The sequence below is a fragment of the Eublepharis macularius genome, chromosome 12 (genome assembly GCF_028583425.1).
Source record: "Eublepharis macularius isolate TG4126 chromosome 12, MPM_Emac_v1.0, whole genome shotgun sequence".
NCBI classification, from domain to species: domain Eukaryota; kingdom Metazoa; phylum Chordata; class Lepidosauria; order Squamata; family Eublepharidae; genus Eublepharis; species Eublepharis macularius.
The window spans coordinates 30,461,891-30,479,694 of NC_072801.1; the positions used below are offsets into that span (position 1 = coordinate 30,461,891).

Sequence of the window (17,804 nt, forward strand, 5' to 3'; positions counted from 1 at the left end):
GTATGCGACAAAACCTATCTGGATTTTCATGTATGAATTGTCGAATAGGCTTTTTTTTCTGCCCCAGGTACATGGATTGAGCAGCCGATTTTGTGCCACTCTTTGTATGTAACAATAAAAAATTGCAGTGTGTTGTGGTATTACTCAAACACTTGTAAAATATTCATACATGTTGCTTTTATATTAAAGCTTTCTATAAGCTCCTTGTAGATTTATGCAAAAAAAAATCACCCCCAGTTCCTTGTCTATTCCACACACCATTGCAAGATTCATTTTAGCCGCAGCATCTGTTTCAAAGAAATTCTTTGGAGACTCTGGATGGGATTACTCAGATTTTTTTATAGTCGTTTTTGTGGAAGTAATCATTAAATAATAGAAATTATGAAAAATATGTACTCTTCTATGTAGGATGCAAAACTAAAATTTTAACATTTGTAAGAGTTATGAAGAAAGGATGTATTTGAATCTGTTCCAGTAGTTATAAGTGTAGCTTCATAATTATGTTAACTTTTTTAGTAAAGAAAGTAATACTAATGTATTCTTTTTTCTAGCGTTTATTTTCCTTGTCGAAAGAGTCTGGGCAAAATGCAGCCAAATACATAGTTAACACACATCCTGTATTTTTTGGGCAGGACATAGCTGAACCCCATATATTGGTAAGCTTTTGTTTTATATTTATATATTAGAGTATTTCTATGCTGCCTCTTCAGAGTCTTGTTGAGATGGCTTATGATGAAAAACCACAATATTAAAAATTTGAAAAACCAAGCCATTAGACATAAGCAACATACAACTATACATAAAACAAAAACAGACTCTCGAAAAGCTAAGAGAAGAAGAACGTGCCACTGAGTTACAACTGATTCATGGTGACCCCATCCATGGGATGTTCAGGTAAGAGACAAACAGAGGTGGATTTTTCCATTACTTTCCTCTGCATAGCAGCTTCATAGAGCAAGATCTGGGTCCAGTAGCATCTGAAAGACCAACTGGATTTCCAAGGCATGAGCTTTTGAGAGTCAAAACTTTTGACTCTTGAAAGCTCACATCTTGGAAATCTAGTTGGATCTGGATCTTGCTCTTCGACTGCAGACCAACATGGCTCTCCCCCTGAAACCAATAGCAACCCCAGGCTTAGTTTCCAAGTTCTAATGAGCTCAGGCTAAGCTGGGCTTTTCAGGCTGCTGTTAAAACCTTTAATTGAAAACCTGGGTAAAAAGATGTGCTTTACCCTGGCACCTAGAAGAAAGTTAAGTAGGCACCAGGTGCGCCTTAAGGGGGGAGGGAATGTTGCAGAAGTGAAGTGCCACCATAGTAAATGTCCTGTCTCTATTTGCCACCAGCCTCATCTTTGAAGATGGGAACATGGAGAGCAGCACTTGAGAGCCAGATCTTAACTGGCAGGCTGGATAGTATGGGAAGAAACATTTTCAATTGTATCTGTAGGAAAAAAAATAATCTAGCTAAGTGCTCACAGGATCAATTAATGTTTTGACTTGAATGTTCAGAGCAGGGCTTTTTTTTCAGGGAAAGAGGTGGGGGAACTCTCATCCGATGCAACTCCCAGCAGGAGGTGGCAACCCTGTCACTATACTGTGTGAGCTCCTGGGTCTGCGTGATGACAGCACTTCTGGGAGGTGATGTCACCACTCATGGCACGGCCCCCCACCCCCCTGGAAGAAAGAAAGGAAGGAAGGGAGAGAGAGAGAGAGAGAAAGAAAGACATGGAAGGAAGGAAAGGAAGAAGAAGGAAGGGAAAGAACGGGAGGGAGGGAAGGAAGAAAAGACATGGAAAGAGAGAAAGAGAAAGGATGAAAGAGAGAGGGAAGAAGGAAGGTTTCCCCTGGGAGGGGAGAATCCCCTCAGCTGAAGTTTAGTCCTTTTGGGGCTTCCCCCGACCAGCTGAAGAGCTGGGGTTAAAGAGCTCCTTTCCCTCGCAAGCCGGTCAGGGCCACCTGAACATGTGACTACTTTGCAGAGCTTCCAGAATGCTGTTCCGGCACGTTCCGGCTGAAGAAAAGGCCTGATTCAGAGAATTGAACATAGATTCAGTTTGTAAAGTCTTTCTTGGTCTCAATATGCGCTAACATATGGTATAAAACTTATCTACATTTAAAGCAATATATGTGTTTATATACACCAAAAGAAAAAAAGAGTGGTAGTTTTATTGTATCTTCATTTAAAATTTGTTAGTAATGTATCTTTATTTCAGGATCCTCTGTTGTTGTGAACGTGTTACTATTTCACATTCGTAAATAGAAAGGCCACAGGCACTTTAAAAGATTACTCACTCAGTGTTATGTTGAGTGAAAGCTAAACAAGAAACAAATCTTTTAAAATGGATACGGCAAATCTTTGTTATCTTTATATGGAATTTCTCATCACTTGTATTCTCATGATATCTTGGGAAGGGGCAAGAGAGCTCTGCTGGATTACCTGAGAGAAACTGAAAATAATTGCCTTCTCTCATTTTATTTTTAGAGTCTGATGCCGGAGAACTTGGCATTGCAACTTGAAGAAGTGAGTGAAGCTGCACTTAAAGAACGGATCCAGCTCAGAAAAGTTAAAGCTGCTGTGGACACATATGATCAACTCCAACAATCAGGTACCGACTTGACGGCACCCAGTAGCTGTCTCTCTGAGGCCCTTAGGGTGGATGTAGTGAGTAGCAAGACTACTTTTGAGGAAAGATTCTCCAAAAATGCAAAGTAATCTTAAAAATGAAGTCATCTCTTACGTCTCTAAGCTAATCAGTGGCCTCCATCAAGTGTGTGAGATGCAAACTCTCTTGTGGTATTGTTGAGTGGATGAACAAATAAGCTGTGACAAAACAAGCAGTATACCCTATCCCTCCAAAGCTTTGGTTGTGCATATGTGTTTTGTTATGCAGTGTAACTACTTTGATCTTGGTTGGAAAACATGATTTAAAAATTCATTTTTTGCTCCATTGTCATCTCAGTGTAACTCAAATACCTAGAAAATTAATTTCTGTTGCTGGCAAAAAAGGACACAAAGGGCTCCTAATATATTTTTAGCTAGAATTTTTGTCTCCGTTGGCTCCCATTTGCTCTGGGACTCTTCTTCTGTTCTTGTGGCTCTTGACAGGATTCTGCCAGGCTCAGCTTCACTGCAAGACTAAGTCTGTGTTACCATGACTTTTAACTGGACTCAGTGTGGTGTAGTGGTTAAGAGCGCAGGCCTCTAATCTGGAGAACTGGGTTTGATTCCTCACTCCTCCACTTGAAGCCAGCTGGGTGACCTTGGGCTAGTCACAGTTCTCTGGAGCTCTTTCAACCTCACCCACCTCACAGGGTGTTTTGTTGTGGGGATAATAGTAACATACTTTGTAAACCGCTCTGAGTGGGTGTTAAGTCATCCTGAAGGGCTGTATATAAATCGAATATTGTTATTATTATTATACCAAGCAAAGTATCTTTCCCCTTCTTTCGCTTAAGCTTTGTTTTCTCCTTCTCCCTCTTTCTCTTCCCCTGACTGCGGACATTCTCACTTTGGAACGCAGTTCTTTTGCTTGTTCTCTCCCTGTTGCAGACCCCCTCCATCCTCCATTTGTCACGCACTCCTCCTCCTTTTTATTCTTTTACTCTTGGGATAATATGCCTCTTCTATAAGGAGCAGTTTAACTAATGGTCATTGCATCTCTGTTTTTGTGCCTTATATTGTATTCCCTGGTTTTTGTTCCATATTGCATTACATCTCTTTCTGCTGGTGTAGTGTAGTTGTTATGGTGTGTGTGTTTGTTTGTTTGTTTATAGCCTGCCCTCCCCAAACAGGCTCAGAGCGGGTTACAATAAGAAGTAAAAATAGAAAAATACAGTAAAATACAGTAAAATCACAGTTTCCAAACACAAACATATCAAGAAGTCCACCTGCTCACCATATATAAAAAGGGTGGAGGACCGAATCAATATCTTATGGCTGCTCATGTGTAGGGGTGTGCACCTGGAAAAAATTTGGTTTCCCTGCTTGGGGTTTACCCGCAAGCCGCTTCGGCTTTGGGTATTTAAATTGCCTCAGTATGCTCCGTAAAGATTCGGAGCATACTGAAGTAATGGGGGAAGCTGCCTGTCTCCCAGCCCCACACCACAGCCCCCCAATTACTCCCCCCTCCTTTGCACTCCCACCCCCCTTACCTGGAGCGAGGAAGACCAACTGGGCGAGGAAGACCAGCTGGGCTGAATCACATCAGTTGATAACAGCAATTTCACAATAAATCACATAGGCTTCATACTTTTAACATCACCAAATTTTCTTATCATCTGGTACCAACTTGAATATTAATATGAGCAAGTAGAGATGGATTACACGTTCAGCGAAGAGTCATTGAGAGATGATTGGGTGATGAAAAATGTGCATGTGAAATAGGTGTCAGTGTTGAATGCATCTGAATTGACATGTTATTCTTTTTATTGTTTTCAGGTACACTTATATCTCTGGAGACAGCAAACAGTCTTCTGGATCTCTTATGCTTTTTTGAAGATAATGAACCTGTTCCAGCAGCCCAACCAACAGAGAACAGGGAACTGGAAGAACAGGTAAGAAAAGATAAACACATATTGTTTCAATTATACTACTGAAAATAAGACTTTCAGATGGATCAGGAAATTTTAAAATTAGTATGATCTCTTGCATGATAACCACCTCAAAAACAGACTCTTTGACAGGATAGATAGAGCAAGACTGCCACCCCTTCAGAGCTGACATTACTGCCTTTCACTTGAGAATATGCTACAGGAAAAAGCTCCTTTAAATTGACATGAAAGCAACCATTTGCCTGGTTTTTCTGGGTGCTGGTGCCTTCTGTTCTGAACCCATCAATTTTATTATGGTCCGCTGAGTTTCTAGTCTTTGGACAGAGGGAGTAAATGTTCTCTCTCTCCATATCATGTATAGCTTTATAAGCCTCTAACTTGTCACCTTTTAGTCATCTTTTTTCTAAACTGAAAAATCTTGATCCTTTGGTCTTTCCTCATAGGAAGACACTGCAGCCTCTTTATCATTTAGTTGCTCTTTTATGCCCCTTTTCAGCTCTACAATATCTATTTCAAGATGAAGCAAGCAGAACTGTACACAGTGTTCCAAATATGCCCAAGCCTTTATATCTTTACAATCCCTACGTACAACTTCAAGATTATTTTTCCTGGACCTTTATTTTACACGTATAAATAACTTCATACCTGCTTACATGAAGCTTCATTTGTCGCATTTTGGCCTGCTCACCCAGATTGGAATGATCCTGTAGGAGGATCCTCTAGGAGGATATTCCTTGAAATATTGCTGTTCTAAATAGGTCATTAAATGTGATATACCCATGCCAGAATTACATTTCCATCCAGAGAATGTGTGGCTGAGTAGAGACAACCAATGTGATGGAGGAAGAAAGATAACTTTATTGATGATTCATGTTATGGCATGTTACGGAGATTGTTAAATCTCATTTGTTTTTGATTATCCTGCAAAAATGGTATCATCCATAATCTTAGCTACTTCATTGTTCATTCACAATTCCAGACAAGTTACCAACAAAACCAGTTGGAAAAAATGATACTTGATATCTTCTTTTTACAGGAAGAAAGTGTGGAAGTAAGAAAGCAGAGAAGGAGCTTTTGGCATTCTACTAATACCACGTGCATTAAATGGAGGTATAAATATAGTATCATTACTTCCTTGAAACATAGCTATATGTACTCTGCTAGGGGATCCTATGTCATCCTTAAGAGGTATTTATTCCCTTTTCCAAAGTGAATGGGGAAATCTTTAGACCATAAGTGGCCTAGTATAAAAAACTTACTGGGTTGGAACCTACAGTTGGATCCAAAGATGCCCTTTTGCTGAAAGGAGGACTCTGACCAGAAGGATTCCACCCATGAGCCAGAAGAGTGCTTGTGGATCTGCAGTTTGGATCAAAACATTGTGTGCTTCAGAGTATATTCTCTGTCCAGATGGTCAGATATTCTGCTGCAGAGATCTTGTAAACTAAATGGAAGAAAATTAACGCCCTGGATAGCCCTGAAATCCATTTAGGTGTTCATTTGATGGCAGGAGGTGAAAGTCAGGCCTCTTTGCAAATGTTGGTTCTGAGCCGGTGATCACAGAATTGGGAAGAGTCATGTGCATGAATACAAGAGGCAGCAGAACCATGCTCTTGCACAGCTAGTCATAACACGTGTGCTGCAGTGTCTAAACTGTGACATTGGCCCGAAATGAGTGATAAGGTAATTACTGTGCATTTCAGGCCAACTTGTATAAGAGTGTCTGTGTATGTTTTATATTAATGTAGATTTGATGCTTATTTTCTATTTTTATAACTTGATTTTTGTTGGCCACATTGCAAGTCCAATGATTTGAAATGGTGATATAGTAATATGTTAAATATTGCACTTGGAAATTCTGTTTCCTGCCTTGCCTCACAAAACAGCATTTGTACTTTTACACTTTGGCTTTGAGAGAAATGTGCCTCATTTATGTGCTGCCAAGCAGACACAAGTGGGCTCTCGCTTCCTCACCTGCTACATGTCTTCATGCTTTTGATAATATGTGCAAATGTGAATTGGTGTTACCCATGTTTTCCCAAATAAATATTGACATAGATCAGAATGGCAGTGCCCAACCCAAGAAAGGATTGTAGATTCAGAATTTTAGAATCTTCTCTAAATACACACGCTTGTGACATGGAAACAAACCCATTCTCTTTGCAAATATTTTTAATATTTTGTATTTCAACAATCTTAATACATTCGAACTCCCTTTCCCACTCTTGAGCTCAGGGAGAACAACAATGCAGAAAGGGTATTCAGCCTCATGCCAGAGAAGAATGCACATTCATATTGCACTATGATCCGAGGAATGGTGAAGGTATGGTTGTCATCTTTATTTAATGTCTGGATAATTTGGGCTTTTCCCAGCAGATCAGGATGACAATGTTTTCCAATTTTTTTTGGTATCCTTTCAGCATAGAGCATACTCAAAGGCTTTTGATATGTACACTGACTTGCTGAACAACAGGTTTAAAGGTGAGTCTTATTGTGAGAGCGGAAGAGCCACATGTCATCAGGTGAAATACTGTGTATGACGTGGAACGGGGGTTCAGAGTGAACATGGGAAATAGTGCCTATTGATACAGGGCTCATTGTTTCTCTCATTTCATTTAATGCTCCCCAGTGTAGATAGATATGAGACCCCTTATCCCAACGTCTGGAAAGGTACATTCCACTCCTGTCCCCTCATGGGCTTTCTCTGTAGCTACTCCAGGCCTGTGGAAGTCTTGCAGAAGAAGATAGAAAGGCCTTTCTTTCTTTTGCAGTCCCGCAAGAACTGTAAGGCTGAACTTTTAAAGAGAGGCTTTGGAATCTCTTGATCTCATTCATAGTCTGTTGGGACCTTAAAGGCAAGGGTCTCTTCGGGATGTTGTTTATAAGCTTTCTGCTGCTGGCTGTTTTAATTTATGTGGTTTTTATTCTGCTACCTGTCTTGGTTCCCCGCTGCCTTAGAAAAGGGTGGTTTGTAAATGCTCAAAGGACAAGAATAATATGCCTTGGCTCTGTCTGTGGTGCCTGCTTCATTGTGAGTGGATTTGCAACCCTTCTTACCGTTTTGACTGTGCTCTTGTCAGAAATTGTACTCTTGTCACAGCGGATGATGCTTTGGTAGTTGTGTAATTTCCTTCTTTCAATTTTTTTGGGTGGCAGTGATGATTGGCGCAGGGGTACGGACCTCAGCTAGATCATGGGAGCTGAGTGTAAGCTATCTGTGTTCCAGGACTGCTGGCATGTGGCTAGCTTCCTGGAGACTGGCTTACATGAGAACGTCGCCTGACACTGAGCTACCTTAAACAAATTTGCAAATGTATACTCTGTGCAGCTGTTTAGAGCGTAACTTGGCTTTTCCAAATTTTTTTCAGCTGACGTGTATACCTTTAATGCATTAATTTCATCAGCTGTGGAAGTAAAGGATAAATTTATTGAACGATGGGAACTTGTTGAAGTAAGTATACACAGGGAATATGACTGTCTTAGAACATTTTTCTTATCTTCTTTCAAAGAGCTCAAGGTTCTCCCACTTTACCCTCACAACAACCTTGTGAGGTAGGTTAGGCTCAGAATGTGTGACTGGCCCAAGGTCATGCAACAAGCTACACGGCAGGGTGGGGATTGAATCCGTATCCCAGATTCTGAATGTGTATGGCAGGTGAAAAATACAAAGTTTGTTCAATGATTATTATATCCAAAAAGTATTAGAAGTGATTCCACATTATATACTTGTTTTGAACCTTTGTCACATTTATGCTAAAAAGTCTTTCAGTATTCCATTACGGAATATGACTTGCTAAGGTAGGCAATTGAATCCCAGTCTAAGTCCATAATCTGAGAGTCGAGCTACAAGTGATGCAGTTCATGTGAAGCGCACTTGATTGGCCCTGTAAGTTTAGCTGGGAAGTGTAGTCAGAGACTCCCTTCTTCCTGTAGCAGCTGCAACGGCGGCGAAGCTTCAGCCCCCCTTTATATGCCCAGTGCATGGATGTGGCGGCTACGTGTGCCCCTCCTCCCGTGGGCCTGTGGAGCTGCGCAGGGCCAGCACGCAGTTGGCAGGCGCCTCCTGACACAAGAACGTAGCGCTGCGCCCACCTGGCTCCATCCTTGCTGCACTGCCGTTCTCCCCACCCCGCAGCAGGTGTGTCTGTCCATCTGCGCGTGCGGGAGCCCTGGCTCCTGCAAGTGAGGAGGGAAAGCAAGCAGGGAGGCAGAAAGAAGCAGCCCAGCCAGCCAGACCTCCGCGTCCTGTCTCAGCCTCCTCACAGAACCCCCCAGCACCTGGGAGCAGGCAGAGGAGAGGAGAGGAGAGAAACCAAGCAGCTGGAACTTCACCGCCACTGCAGTTGCTATGGGAAGGAGTCTCTGGCTCTACTTGCATGGACCCACCACGTGAACTGTCACTTGTAGCTTGACTCTTGAATTGCTCTGAAATTAACTTAAATCCACCCTTGTTAGAGTCATAAGAATATGAATATCTGACCTCAATTGAACGTACACTGAGGTGGAAATAAGTCCCAGGGATAATGTTACAAAGGCTGGATTAAGTCTTTAAAGGTGTAACATATAATGAACACAAAAATGTGTTTTAAAAGGCACATTTGAATGCTGCAGTTCCATATCATGTAAAATTTTAATGGAATTATCAAGCCTCCCACTGTATCAAAGATACCACAAGTCAGAACAGGGAGTGAATATCCTGTAGGAGCAAATGCTGAATGAGCTGTATGTAGCTATAACATGATTCCATTTTGTTCCAAACACCTGAAATTTATCAGAATTACACACGAGTAACCAAAATGCAGGCCCAAATTGTATTGTGGTTCCTTGTGTAATTTTGAGACAAGCCCATTTTATCAAACATCTGGAGTTGTACAGTCAGCACACACTGGAACACCTTGCCCAGAAAGGGATTATTTGTTACCAGCAAATAGTTGTTTAAGCTACTTGGATAAGGTTTCTTGAAAAGGAGAGTTCTCCATCATCACTTCCATGATGGGGGAAACTAAGCCCTCTCCTACAGAAGCCTTTACCACTTCCTGGACCAAATTAGCCAGTCCTGCCAGTTCAGTACTACTGATCATCATGGGCAAGGATTGAGCATTGATCTGGCAGCCGAGAGTTTTGGGCTACTGCAAACCCCCTCAGCATTTGAACTTGAACTGATGTTCTGCACCTTTGAAAAAGTATATTTGAACATAAAACAAGTTGGTTTCAATGGAACATATTGATGTAGCTCATCCAGGTAAATTTTTAGATCAAGAATGGAACAGTTCTCCACTGCTAGGAACAGGGTGTCAGTTAAGAACTTATGATCATTTGCAGGGAGACCCCTATAACTTTATAGTGTTGAACTTGTTCTAATTCCTGCTAATCCTGCTTCCTGGGTTCATTTTTTAACAGGACTTGCTGAGACAGATGGCTCAACAAAACGTGCAGCCAAACCTCCTAACCTTTAATTCTGTGCTGAAGGCACTGGGGCAGTGTGGCTCTTTAGGCAAGAGTATGGCCTTGCAGACCCTGAGTGAAATGAGCGCACTTAACATAGGTAAAAGTTCTTTGCAGTTTCAAGATTATTGCAGGTCTGTGTTGTCAAAGCATTCAAATGGGTGATTTTGACTTGTGATGTCGGCATGGCTTGAAAAAAAGGGCTGCTGCAAAATAATGTGTATCATTGCAGAAAATACACGCACACACAAAACAAGTTTTGGTGTTCTTGTTTGGACACTGGCAAGGAATTACATGGAGAATGTTTAGGACATTTTCCTTGCTTATAGTGCAGCAATGTGAGAAGGCTGAGGCTTGAGGGTAGGAGATGAACATCTTGCTCTCTTCTACTGACCCTCAGAAGTCCAGCACTTTAACACATTTGTCCTATAGCTCTAGGTACAAAAATTTTACGCTTGTGAGCCGGAAACTGCTAGTCTTGCCCCTTAATCTAAATAATGTTATGTGGGGAGGGAAATGTATTTAATTTCCCTTCCCCTCTATATTAAGCACTACATTCCCTCTATATTCAGCACTATCATCCTCATTCTAGGAGGCTGTCATCAATCGATCTATCTTGATCTATCTTCCACAATTTCCTCCTGCCCTTTCTCCCAGGAGCTCAGGAAGGCCTACATGGGTCTCCCTATCTCCATTTCTTCCTCACAACAACCCTGTGAGGTTGTTTAGGTTGAGAGGGCTCAAGATCATCCATCAAGTTTCATAGCTTAGTGGAACTGGAGCCTGTCCTAGTCAGATACTTTTACTACTAAACCATACTGGATCTATCCCCCTTTGCAGCTTGGAGCCCTTTGCTAGAGTGGATTTCCTCCAATCTTAGTCCTTCTCCTGGATTCTTTTACCTTCAAAGCATCTTAATGGGATGGAGGCATTTCATATACCAGTAGCACAGTGGTACTCACGTTCATATCATCCGAAAGAGCCACATAGTGCCTGTATGCCCTGGGTTGCTAGGCAGCCCCTGTAATGGCTGCTGTATACTTGTAATATTATGTCACAGGATCTTTCTCTTTTTAATCTTTATTCCTCCACCTCACCTTTTTTTTTCATTTTCAGATTTTTCTGCAAGTTTATCTCTCCCCATAATCCAAACTGGATTTAAGAATCCAGTGGGGGGCATGCTGAGTATTAGGTATATCATATATCTAATAGCCAAGTGGCCCCTGTATGCAGATGCTTAAATCCATAGATCAGGATCACTTGGCTACAAACCACTTGTTTCTGCAATCTTGGGGGCCCACAGAGTTGCAGAAAAATCAGAAAACTTACATTTGGGGGTTTAAATCCCCCAGAATCTAAGAGTAGGTTTTCAGGGTATGTGCAGACACTTCCTGCCTTCAGGAGACATGCCCGGCCCTCACACAGTGAGTCTGCCTTTTCAACTAAAGAGACTGGGAGAGCTGGCCCAGCAGCCTCCCGGGCAGCACTGAACCTCCAGTCCAGAGGCAAGCCACAGCTGCCACCACAGCAAGGCTGTGGGTGGGGGGGCTGCTGTTATCACCTCCATTGAGGCGCCAATCATGTAGCTGTGCAGTTGGTTAGGGGACAGCTCACCTTTGTACCAGAACAGCTGCGCTCACCCAGCCTGGAGAGGGCAAAACTCTGCTCCCAGATAGCAAAGGGGGAATGCCACCATCGTTCAGACAGCAAAGCGGGGATTGGATGGGCACGGAAGGAAAATTCCCCTGCAGTTCTCACAGGGGCCTCACCTCTTTTTGGTATATAGAGCTATAACCTTTTTACTTAGTAGAATAGCTCTGTGCATGTCTTCTGCTGCATGTAGAAAAGCCCACACATATATATTGCCATAAAATGAGGAGAGGAGTCATTAGTTCCACAAAATTCTACAGAAGACACAACAATTCATAGTTGAGGAGGCATATTATGTAATACATGAACATTTCAATATACCTTAGAACCAATATAGTAGTTCTCAGCATAAAGTACTGTATGTATAAATTATCCAGATATATGTTTCCGCAGTGTAGGGAGGAGTAGCAATAGTATCCAAATTGTCAAAAATATAATAATACATAGCAAAATAAATATGATCTCCCAAATCTGAAAGGATTTCACAGGATTGTTGTGACTTGTGAATAACAACTATCAGCGTGACAACAAATGTCTGTCTTCATTCCAAAAAAATTATGGAGAATTTTCACACTTATCAAAAGTACTGAGGAAGATACTTGTAGCAGTAGCAAAACGAGTCAGACCCAGGATCTAATATGTACGTGTGAACATTTCTGTATGTAGTACTTTATGTTACATTCTATGTGAGAACATATAATAACTGTATGGAAATGTCCTCAATACTGATTGTACTAATCTCACACTATGTAATTTGCTTTGAGTCTCAGTGAGAAAGGTAGACTATAAATGTCATAAATAAATAAATAAAAATGCACTAATCTTCCATATAAATTGTATGGTTTTGTTGATGTCTTTGTTTTTGTCTGTGGTATCTGTGTTCTTATTTTCTTCTCCTTTGGAACATGCCATCCTGGAGTCCCTACTCCACTGTCAAGAACGGAGAAGTTGTCCTTACTATGAGGAGTTTTCCTTGACAGTAGATGGAGGGAATCCAGACTTACCCCGGGGTTAACTGCAGTCACATTGCTGTTGGCACCAACTAATGAACTTCTTCACTCTTGGGGATTTCTAATACTTCATAGTTCATGTTTGGTCTGATTTTCTATCTTTCCAGTTCATGGATATATATATGGCTCTTTTTCACTTTTACATTTTAGGGGCGTAACTGTCTCTATTGCTCCATGAGATGCCCTTTACTTCTTTTTTCCTTTGTGGGGTGAGGAGAGCTTCACATACTTTTTGCAATTTAAACTCCCAAACTGGGATTCTCCTCCTCTCATCCCCCAGCTGCTTAAATATATGTCTAATTAGCTTAGCCTTGCTTGTGGAGCAAGTAGTGTGGAGTAACTTTTTACGGATTCCTTCCTTCCATAGTAGTTTTGCATTTGCTTTCAGTGTTTTTTTGTTCTGTGTTGATATATGATTATGTGTAATTGAGTTAATTTTTTTTAAGTTGAAAGACTCTTCATGTTAAGTACCAGTGCTCCATTTTCTGCATATCTGGGGGAATTCTAAATGTTTTTGTATTGTTATGTATTTTAATGCTTTTATTTTTATAATGGGGAATCTGGGTTCAATCTTAGTCTTTGTCCCTAGGACAAATGAAGAAATGGCTCAAATAGCTGATTGATTTTCCCAAACACTTCAAAAATAAATAAATCTGTTAACATATATTCAGTATATCTTTGTCCCCATGATTCAGCATATGTATGTTTATTTGTTTCAGAACCCTCTTTGGCAACATATGACTATCTTCTTGGCATATTTTATAAATCTGGTATGTAATCTCCAGAACAATATACGGTTAACTTGTTTCTGTGCTGTCTTGTGCCTACTGCTCCTCTTTACTTGTAAAGATACCAGCTCTGTTTTTGAACTGAATCCTTCCCGTTTTCTGGACTAGGGGCCTTGTTTAGAAGCCCTGCCCTAGTTTTGTTTTCAGTTTGAACAAACTACATTTGAGCAAATTTGAGAAGCACAATGCTGTGCAGTCACTCTTAAAAACGTAAACTCTTGTAAATTCTTTTGTTCTCATTACCTTTTATTAGATATGATTTCTCCTTGTTTGAGTCTGATGAAGATGCTTTTTTGCTTCTGAGAGTTCAGTGAGGAAGCTGACAGCAAAGTTGCACCTTCATAGCAGAAGGGTGGATGCCTGGTCTTCAGGCAGCTCTCAGGCAGCTTGTACGAAGGGAGTTACTACTTGATAATTGATAGTCTTTTAGCCCAGTTAGTTAGGTAAAATGATGGTTGCTGCAGTCTGTGAACTAAAAGCTGTAGGAGAATTCTCTATCAGTGGAGGGAATACTTGGGGAGGATTAGTCCTCTGATTTGCTACACAGGTAGGACCATCCTCTCAAATTATGGAAAGTTTTTCTTACAGGAGGAATCTATCCTACTTCCTTTACTGCCTGTTCCATAGCAACTGGGAGCCTTAAGAACACTTGTTGTTTTTGTGTCGCTAAGGCTTAGATTTCTTCCTTTCTGCTTCCCCCTGGGTAGGCTGAGAAAAAAACTAGCCCTTTAAGATGCTGAGGACTCAATCCACAGCAGCCAAGTGAAAAGACCAAGACTTCAGGAGATGCCTCCAAATGCCTGAGGGAAGAGGCACAAGTACCATCTTCCTCAGCTCACAGATACCTGTGGTAACTAAAAGAGTAATAGGAAAGGGAGCATTTTAGTGCAGATCTGAATAAAAGAGGGACGTCTCCTGTTTCTTCCACTATCTTGTTACTTCTTTGTGGTCTCTCTGCATTCTGGAAGAACTAGATTTTAGATGTAAAAACTTTCTCTCCTCAGGTGCAGCTCAGACTGCATATGCCTGGTGGGGGCGGTGGGGGGAGATGTCACGCCTTCTACTCATTTCTCTTTCATCAGCTGCAACTGTAGCATTGAGAGGGAACCCCCCTTCCTTTATTTGAGGTTTCCCATTCAGATTTCTCTCTAGTTTTCTTCATTGTTTCATTTAAAATACATTTTTAAATCCCATATTTTCCATACTACATGGTGTAAATAGCCAGTCAGAGTAGTTAGTTTAGTTTCTATAGTTTGTATAGTTTTCTATGTGTCTATTTATCTATCTATAGTAATCGAGTAGATACCAAATTAGTCAGGATGGTGCAGGCTAAGGCAGATTGTGAAGAGCGCTGGGACGATCTCTCCAGCAAGGGTAAGGTGATGCCCACTGGAACAAAAAATATACACTGAAATGGCTCTGAAGTGGCTGAGACTGAGAGGGGGGAAAGATCTATGGCTTGTAATGGATAGCAGTGAAAACGTCGACTCAGTGTGCAGTGGTGGTGAAAAAAGGCAAATTCCCTGCTTGGGAAGGAGATTAAACATAAAACAACCAGTACTGTAACGCCTTGTATAGAGCTATAGTGTTAGGGAGTTACGTCCATCCTTGGGGGACGTTACTTAAACAAGGCACGTGGAAATGAAAAGTCTGACTATTTTAAAGCAACGCACTAACCACTTGTCAATGATACGCACTGGTCTCGTCAATGATAATTCAGTACTGGTACCAGTATTCTGACTGAAGAGATGTCAGAAGTTTATTTTATCTAGGTCTTGGTGAAACTTGAAATCCAGCCAACAGTCACTCGATGTTATCTTTTAAAAAATTATTTTAAACTCTGTAGTTATCCTTAAACAGTTATCTTTAAGAATCACAGTTATACAGAAAACACTAGCATATGTAAATATGTCCTATTACGATCTGCAGCAGTCCCTGCCATCAACCAATGTTGATTTAATTGCTGTATGTATTATTCCACAGCCATCTCTGCTCGAGGCCCAACAGAGATTATCTATGAAGTGGTGGATGAAATTGAAGGAAAGAGCTTTTACCCCCAGGATCCTGCTGATGGTAAATATTTCCTATGTGTCTTGCAGTGAATAACACAGTGACCAATGTATTCAGGCAGAGATACCAATTATAGCATATAATAATAATAATAATAACTGCACTTATATGCTGCACTTCTAGACAGATTAGAGCCCCACTCAGAACAGTGAACAAAGTCAGTGATTAGTTACCCCACAATACAGTTACCTAACACTGTCTGCTATGCTCTTGGCAGTAGTGGGATTCAAACCAGCAGAGTGCTGATTCACAATCCAAACACTTAAACACTGTGCTACAGCAGCTCTCTTTGGTAAATTAACTTCCAAGTAAAGTGGGTTAAAATTACTGGATTTGCTGATGTTCTTTAGGGTTTGTGTTTGGAGGGCTGTTAAAAAAAGATAGCTCTCTGAAGCCTGGGTTTATGTGAAACGTCACAACAACAAGGCTGACTTCAGAAGTAATGATAAACAGTGGTTTGTTATTATCTCCCTCTCCCTCAACAGCCAGTTAATAAAAAACTTTGAGGTTTGCAGCAAACTATGTTCTCATTATGCTTAAGCAACAAAGTGTGCTTGATTCCCCCCTGAAAGATTGTTTTTCCAAACTGGAACTTGCTTTGGAATCCTGGTGGCTTGTAGTTCAGATGTTACGACAAACTATGCTAATCCAGAAATCTTTCATTAGCTGGCTAAACTTGGGAAGCAAGGAGGGAGCATGTGAACCCAAAGACATGATGGGCCCATTCCTATGGTTTGTTGTTTCTTTTGAACAATGGCTGTTATGCAAGCAATGTGCAAAAATGCCTGTCAACATAATGCGAATATCATTTGGGAGCTTGCATTGCCCTTATCTAACAAGTTGTGCATGTTTGTATCTGAGTAGTGTCAACCCCAGCATAGCTGAAGGATTTTAATGTTAAAAGTTTCAGAATTGTGTTTGATTGGCATCCACAGTGTGGACCAGCAAGGCAGGAGGTCGGTGGTTTAGTCAGAATCTTAATTTGGTTGAAGCATTGTGGGGAGTCTGAGGGAATCCATTAATGGTCAGGAGTTTCAGGACCACAGAATGCTCACTGGGGCTAGATGCAGGACCAGCTGGCAAGCAAGGAGTCGAGTATTGTCCAGCAAAGATCTGAAGAGCTTAAGTGTCTGTTCCCCTGGGAAGTGTCTCTCTCCATGCTCGCTGTCCAGGATAGAACTGTTAGCCATTGCAGGGACCATGCTCAGCTCCAAAGGAATGTGCTCTGCTAGAGCTGCAATATTTCCTGCTCCCTCCAGGCTTGGAGGGGAAGTGAAGTGTCCTCCCGAGCTGTAGATTATTCTCAACAAGAGGGAAATGCCCCACCTCCTTGTAGCAATGGATTAGGGTTGTTCATTTGACTGGTCAAAACAGACAACTACTAGTCAAGCATGAACATCAAAAATGATTCTTTGGATCATCAACAGATCTAATACTATGGGGAAATGAAATTTACTTAAAAAAAAAAAGTGGATTATTAACTTGTTAGTAAGATTTCTATAATTGTAAATATAATGCTTTTATGCTAAAACACCAGTGTCACTTTACCCTAGACGGTAAGAAATACATGAGACTGTAATGGGCCAGGACTCAGATTCTTCCCAGCCAGAGGGAGGGTCCAAAAACACAGTGGATGGGTTTCAGGAGACAGCTACCCTTGTTGAACCTGTGGGCATGTACAGGATTTTGAGAATGGGTAATAGGCACCACAGCAAAAAAAGGGTCCTGTCGGGTTTATGGCTAATCACAAATGCTGAAAGTTTCCACAAAACTTTGGGAGAAGCTGCTTCCAAATGAGTACTCCCTGTAGATGCAAAGGTGATGCCTTCTGGGTAGTTCTGAAATACCTTTTCTCCAAGGATGTGAAGGAAAGCCAGAGCTGGATCTTGTATTTGGGAACTGAAGCGAAACATACTCTCTTCCCTTACACAGGTTGGCTTCCTTGTGTGGCCGTAGGATTACGATGACAAGCCCCGAGACATAAGGATGTCTTTGTCTCTGGGACAGAGAAAGACTTACTATTGTGGGGGGCAGCCTCTCTGGCAATGTCATAATGTTGCCGCGACTGGCGATTTCCCCTACATGCCCTCCCCTTGCCAGCCTACTGACCGCCAGTGTGGGGGGAAGACTGCCAGTGGGAGGTCTCTAATCCAGGACACCTGGCAGTCCAGGTCTCTGGGCATACCTGAAGGTGCATGGTTGTGGGGCTCCTTCCCAAGACGAGCACAGTGCTTTCCTAGTCCATCAGCTGGTAGGGAGTGACCCAAAGCTTCTTGTATTTTTCTGTCCCA

The 17,804-nt window shown here is 41.5% G+C and overlaps 1 protein-coding gene and 1 non-coding gene across 3 annotated transcripts in view; both read left to right on the top strand.

Annotated features, from left to right (window-relative positions):
* Window positions 1–17,804, top strand: part of PTCD3 (pentatricopeptide repeat domain 3) — a 39,017-nt gene that overhangs the window by 6,939 nt on the left and 14,274 nt on the right. For both annotated transcript variants that reach the window (XM_054993184.1, XM_054993185.1), the window contains exons 6-15: window positions 552–656; window positions 2,482–2,605; window positions 4,438–4,553; window positions 5,587–5,660; window positions 6,786–6,873; window positions 6,971–7,031; window positions 7,919–8,001; window positions 9,951–10,095; window positions 13,375–13,425; window positions 15,427–15,516. In XM_054993184.1, coding sequence (XP_054849159.1) covers window positions 552–656; window positions 2,482–2,605; window positions 4,438–4,553; window positions 5,587–5,660; window positions 6,786–6,873; window positions 6,971–7,031; window positions 7,919–8,001; window positions 9,951–10,095; window positions 13,375–13,425; window positions 15,427–15,516 — 937 coding nt within the window. The remainder of the gene's footprint in view (window positions 1–551; window positions 657–2,481; window positions 2,606–4,437; window positions 4,554–5,586; window positions 5,661–6,785; window positions 6,874–6,970; window positions 7,032–7,918; window positions 8,002–9,950; window positions 10,096–13,374; window positions 13,426–15,426; window positions 15,517–17,804) is intronic.
* On the top strand, window positions 7,700–7,844 carry LOC129340765 (small nucleolar RNA SNORD94). The gene has a single exon (XR_008598068.1). It is a non-coding gene; the product is annotated as a small nucleolar RNA SNORD94 (small nucleolar RNA).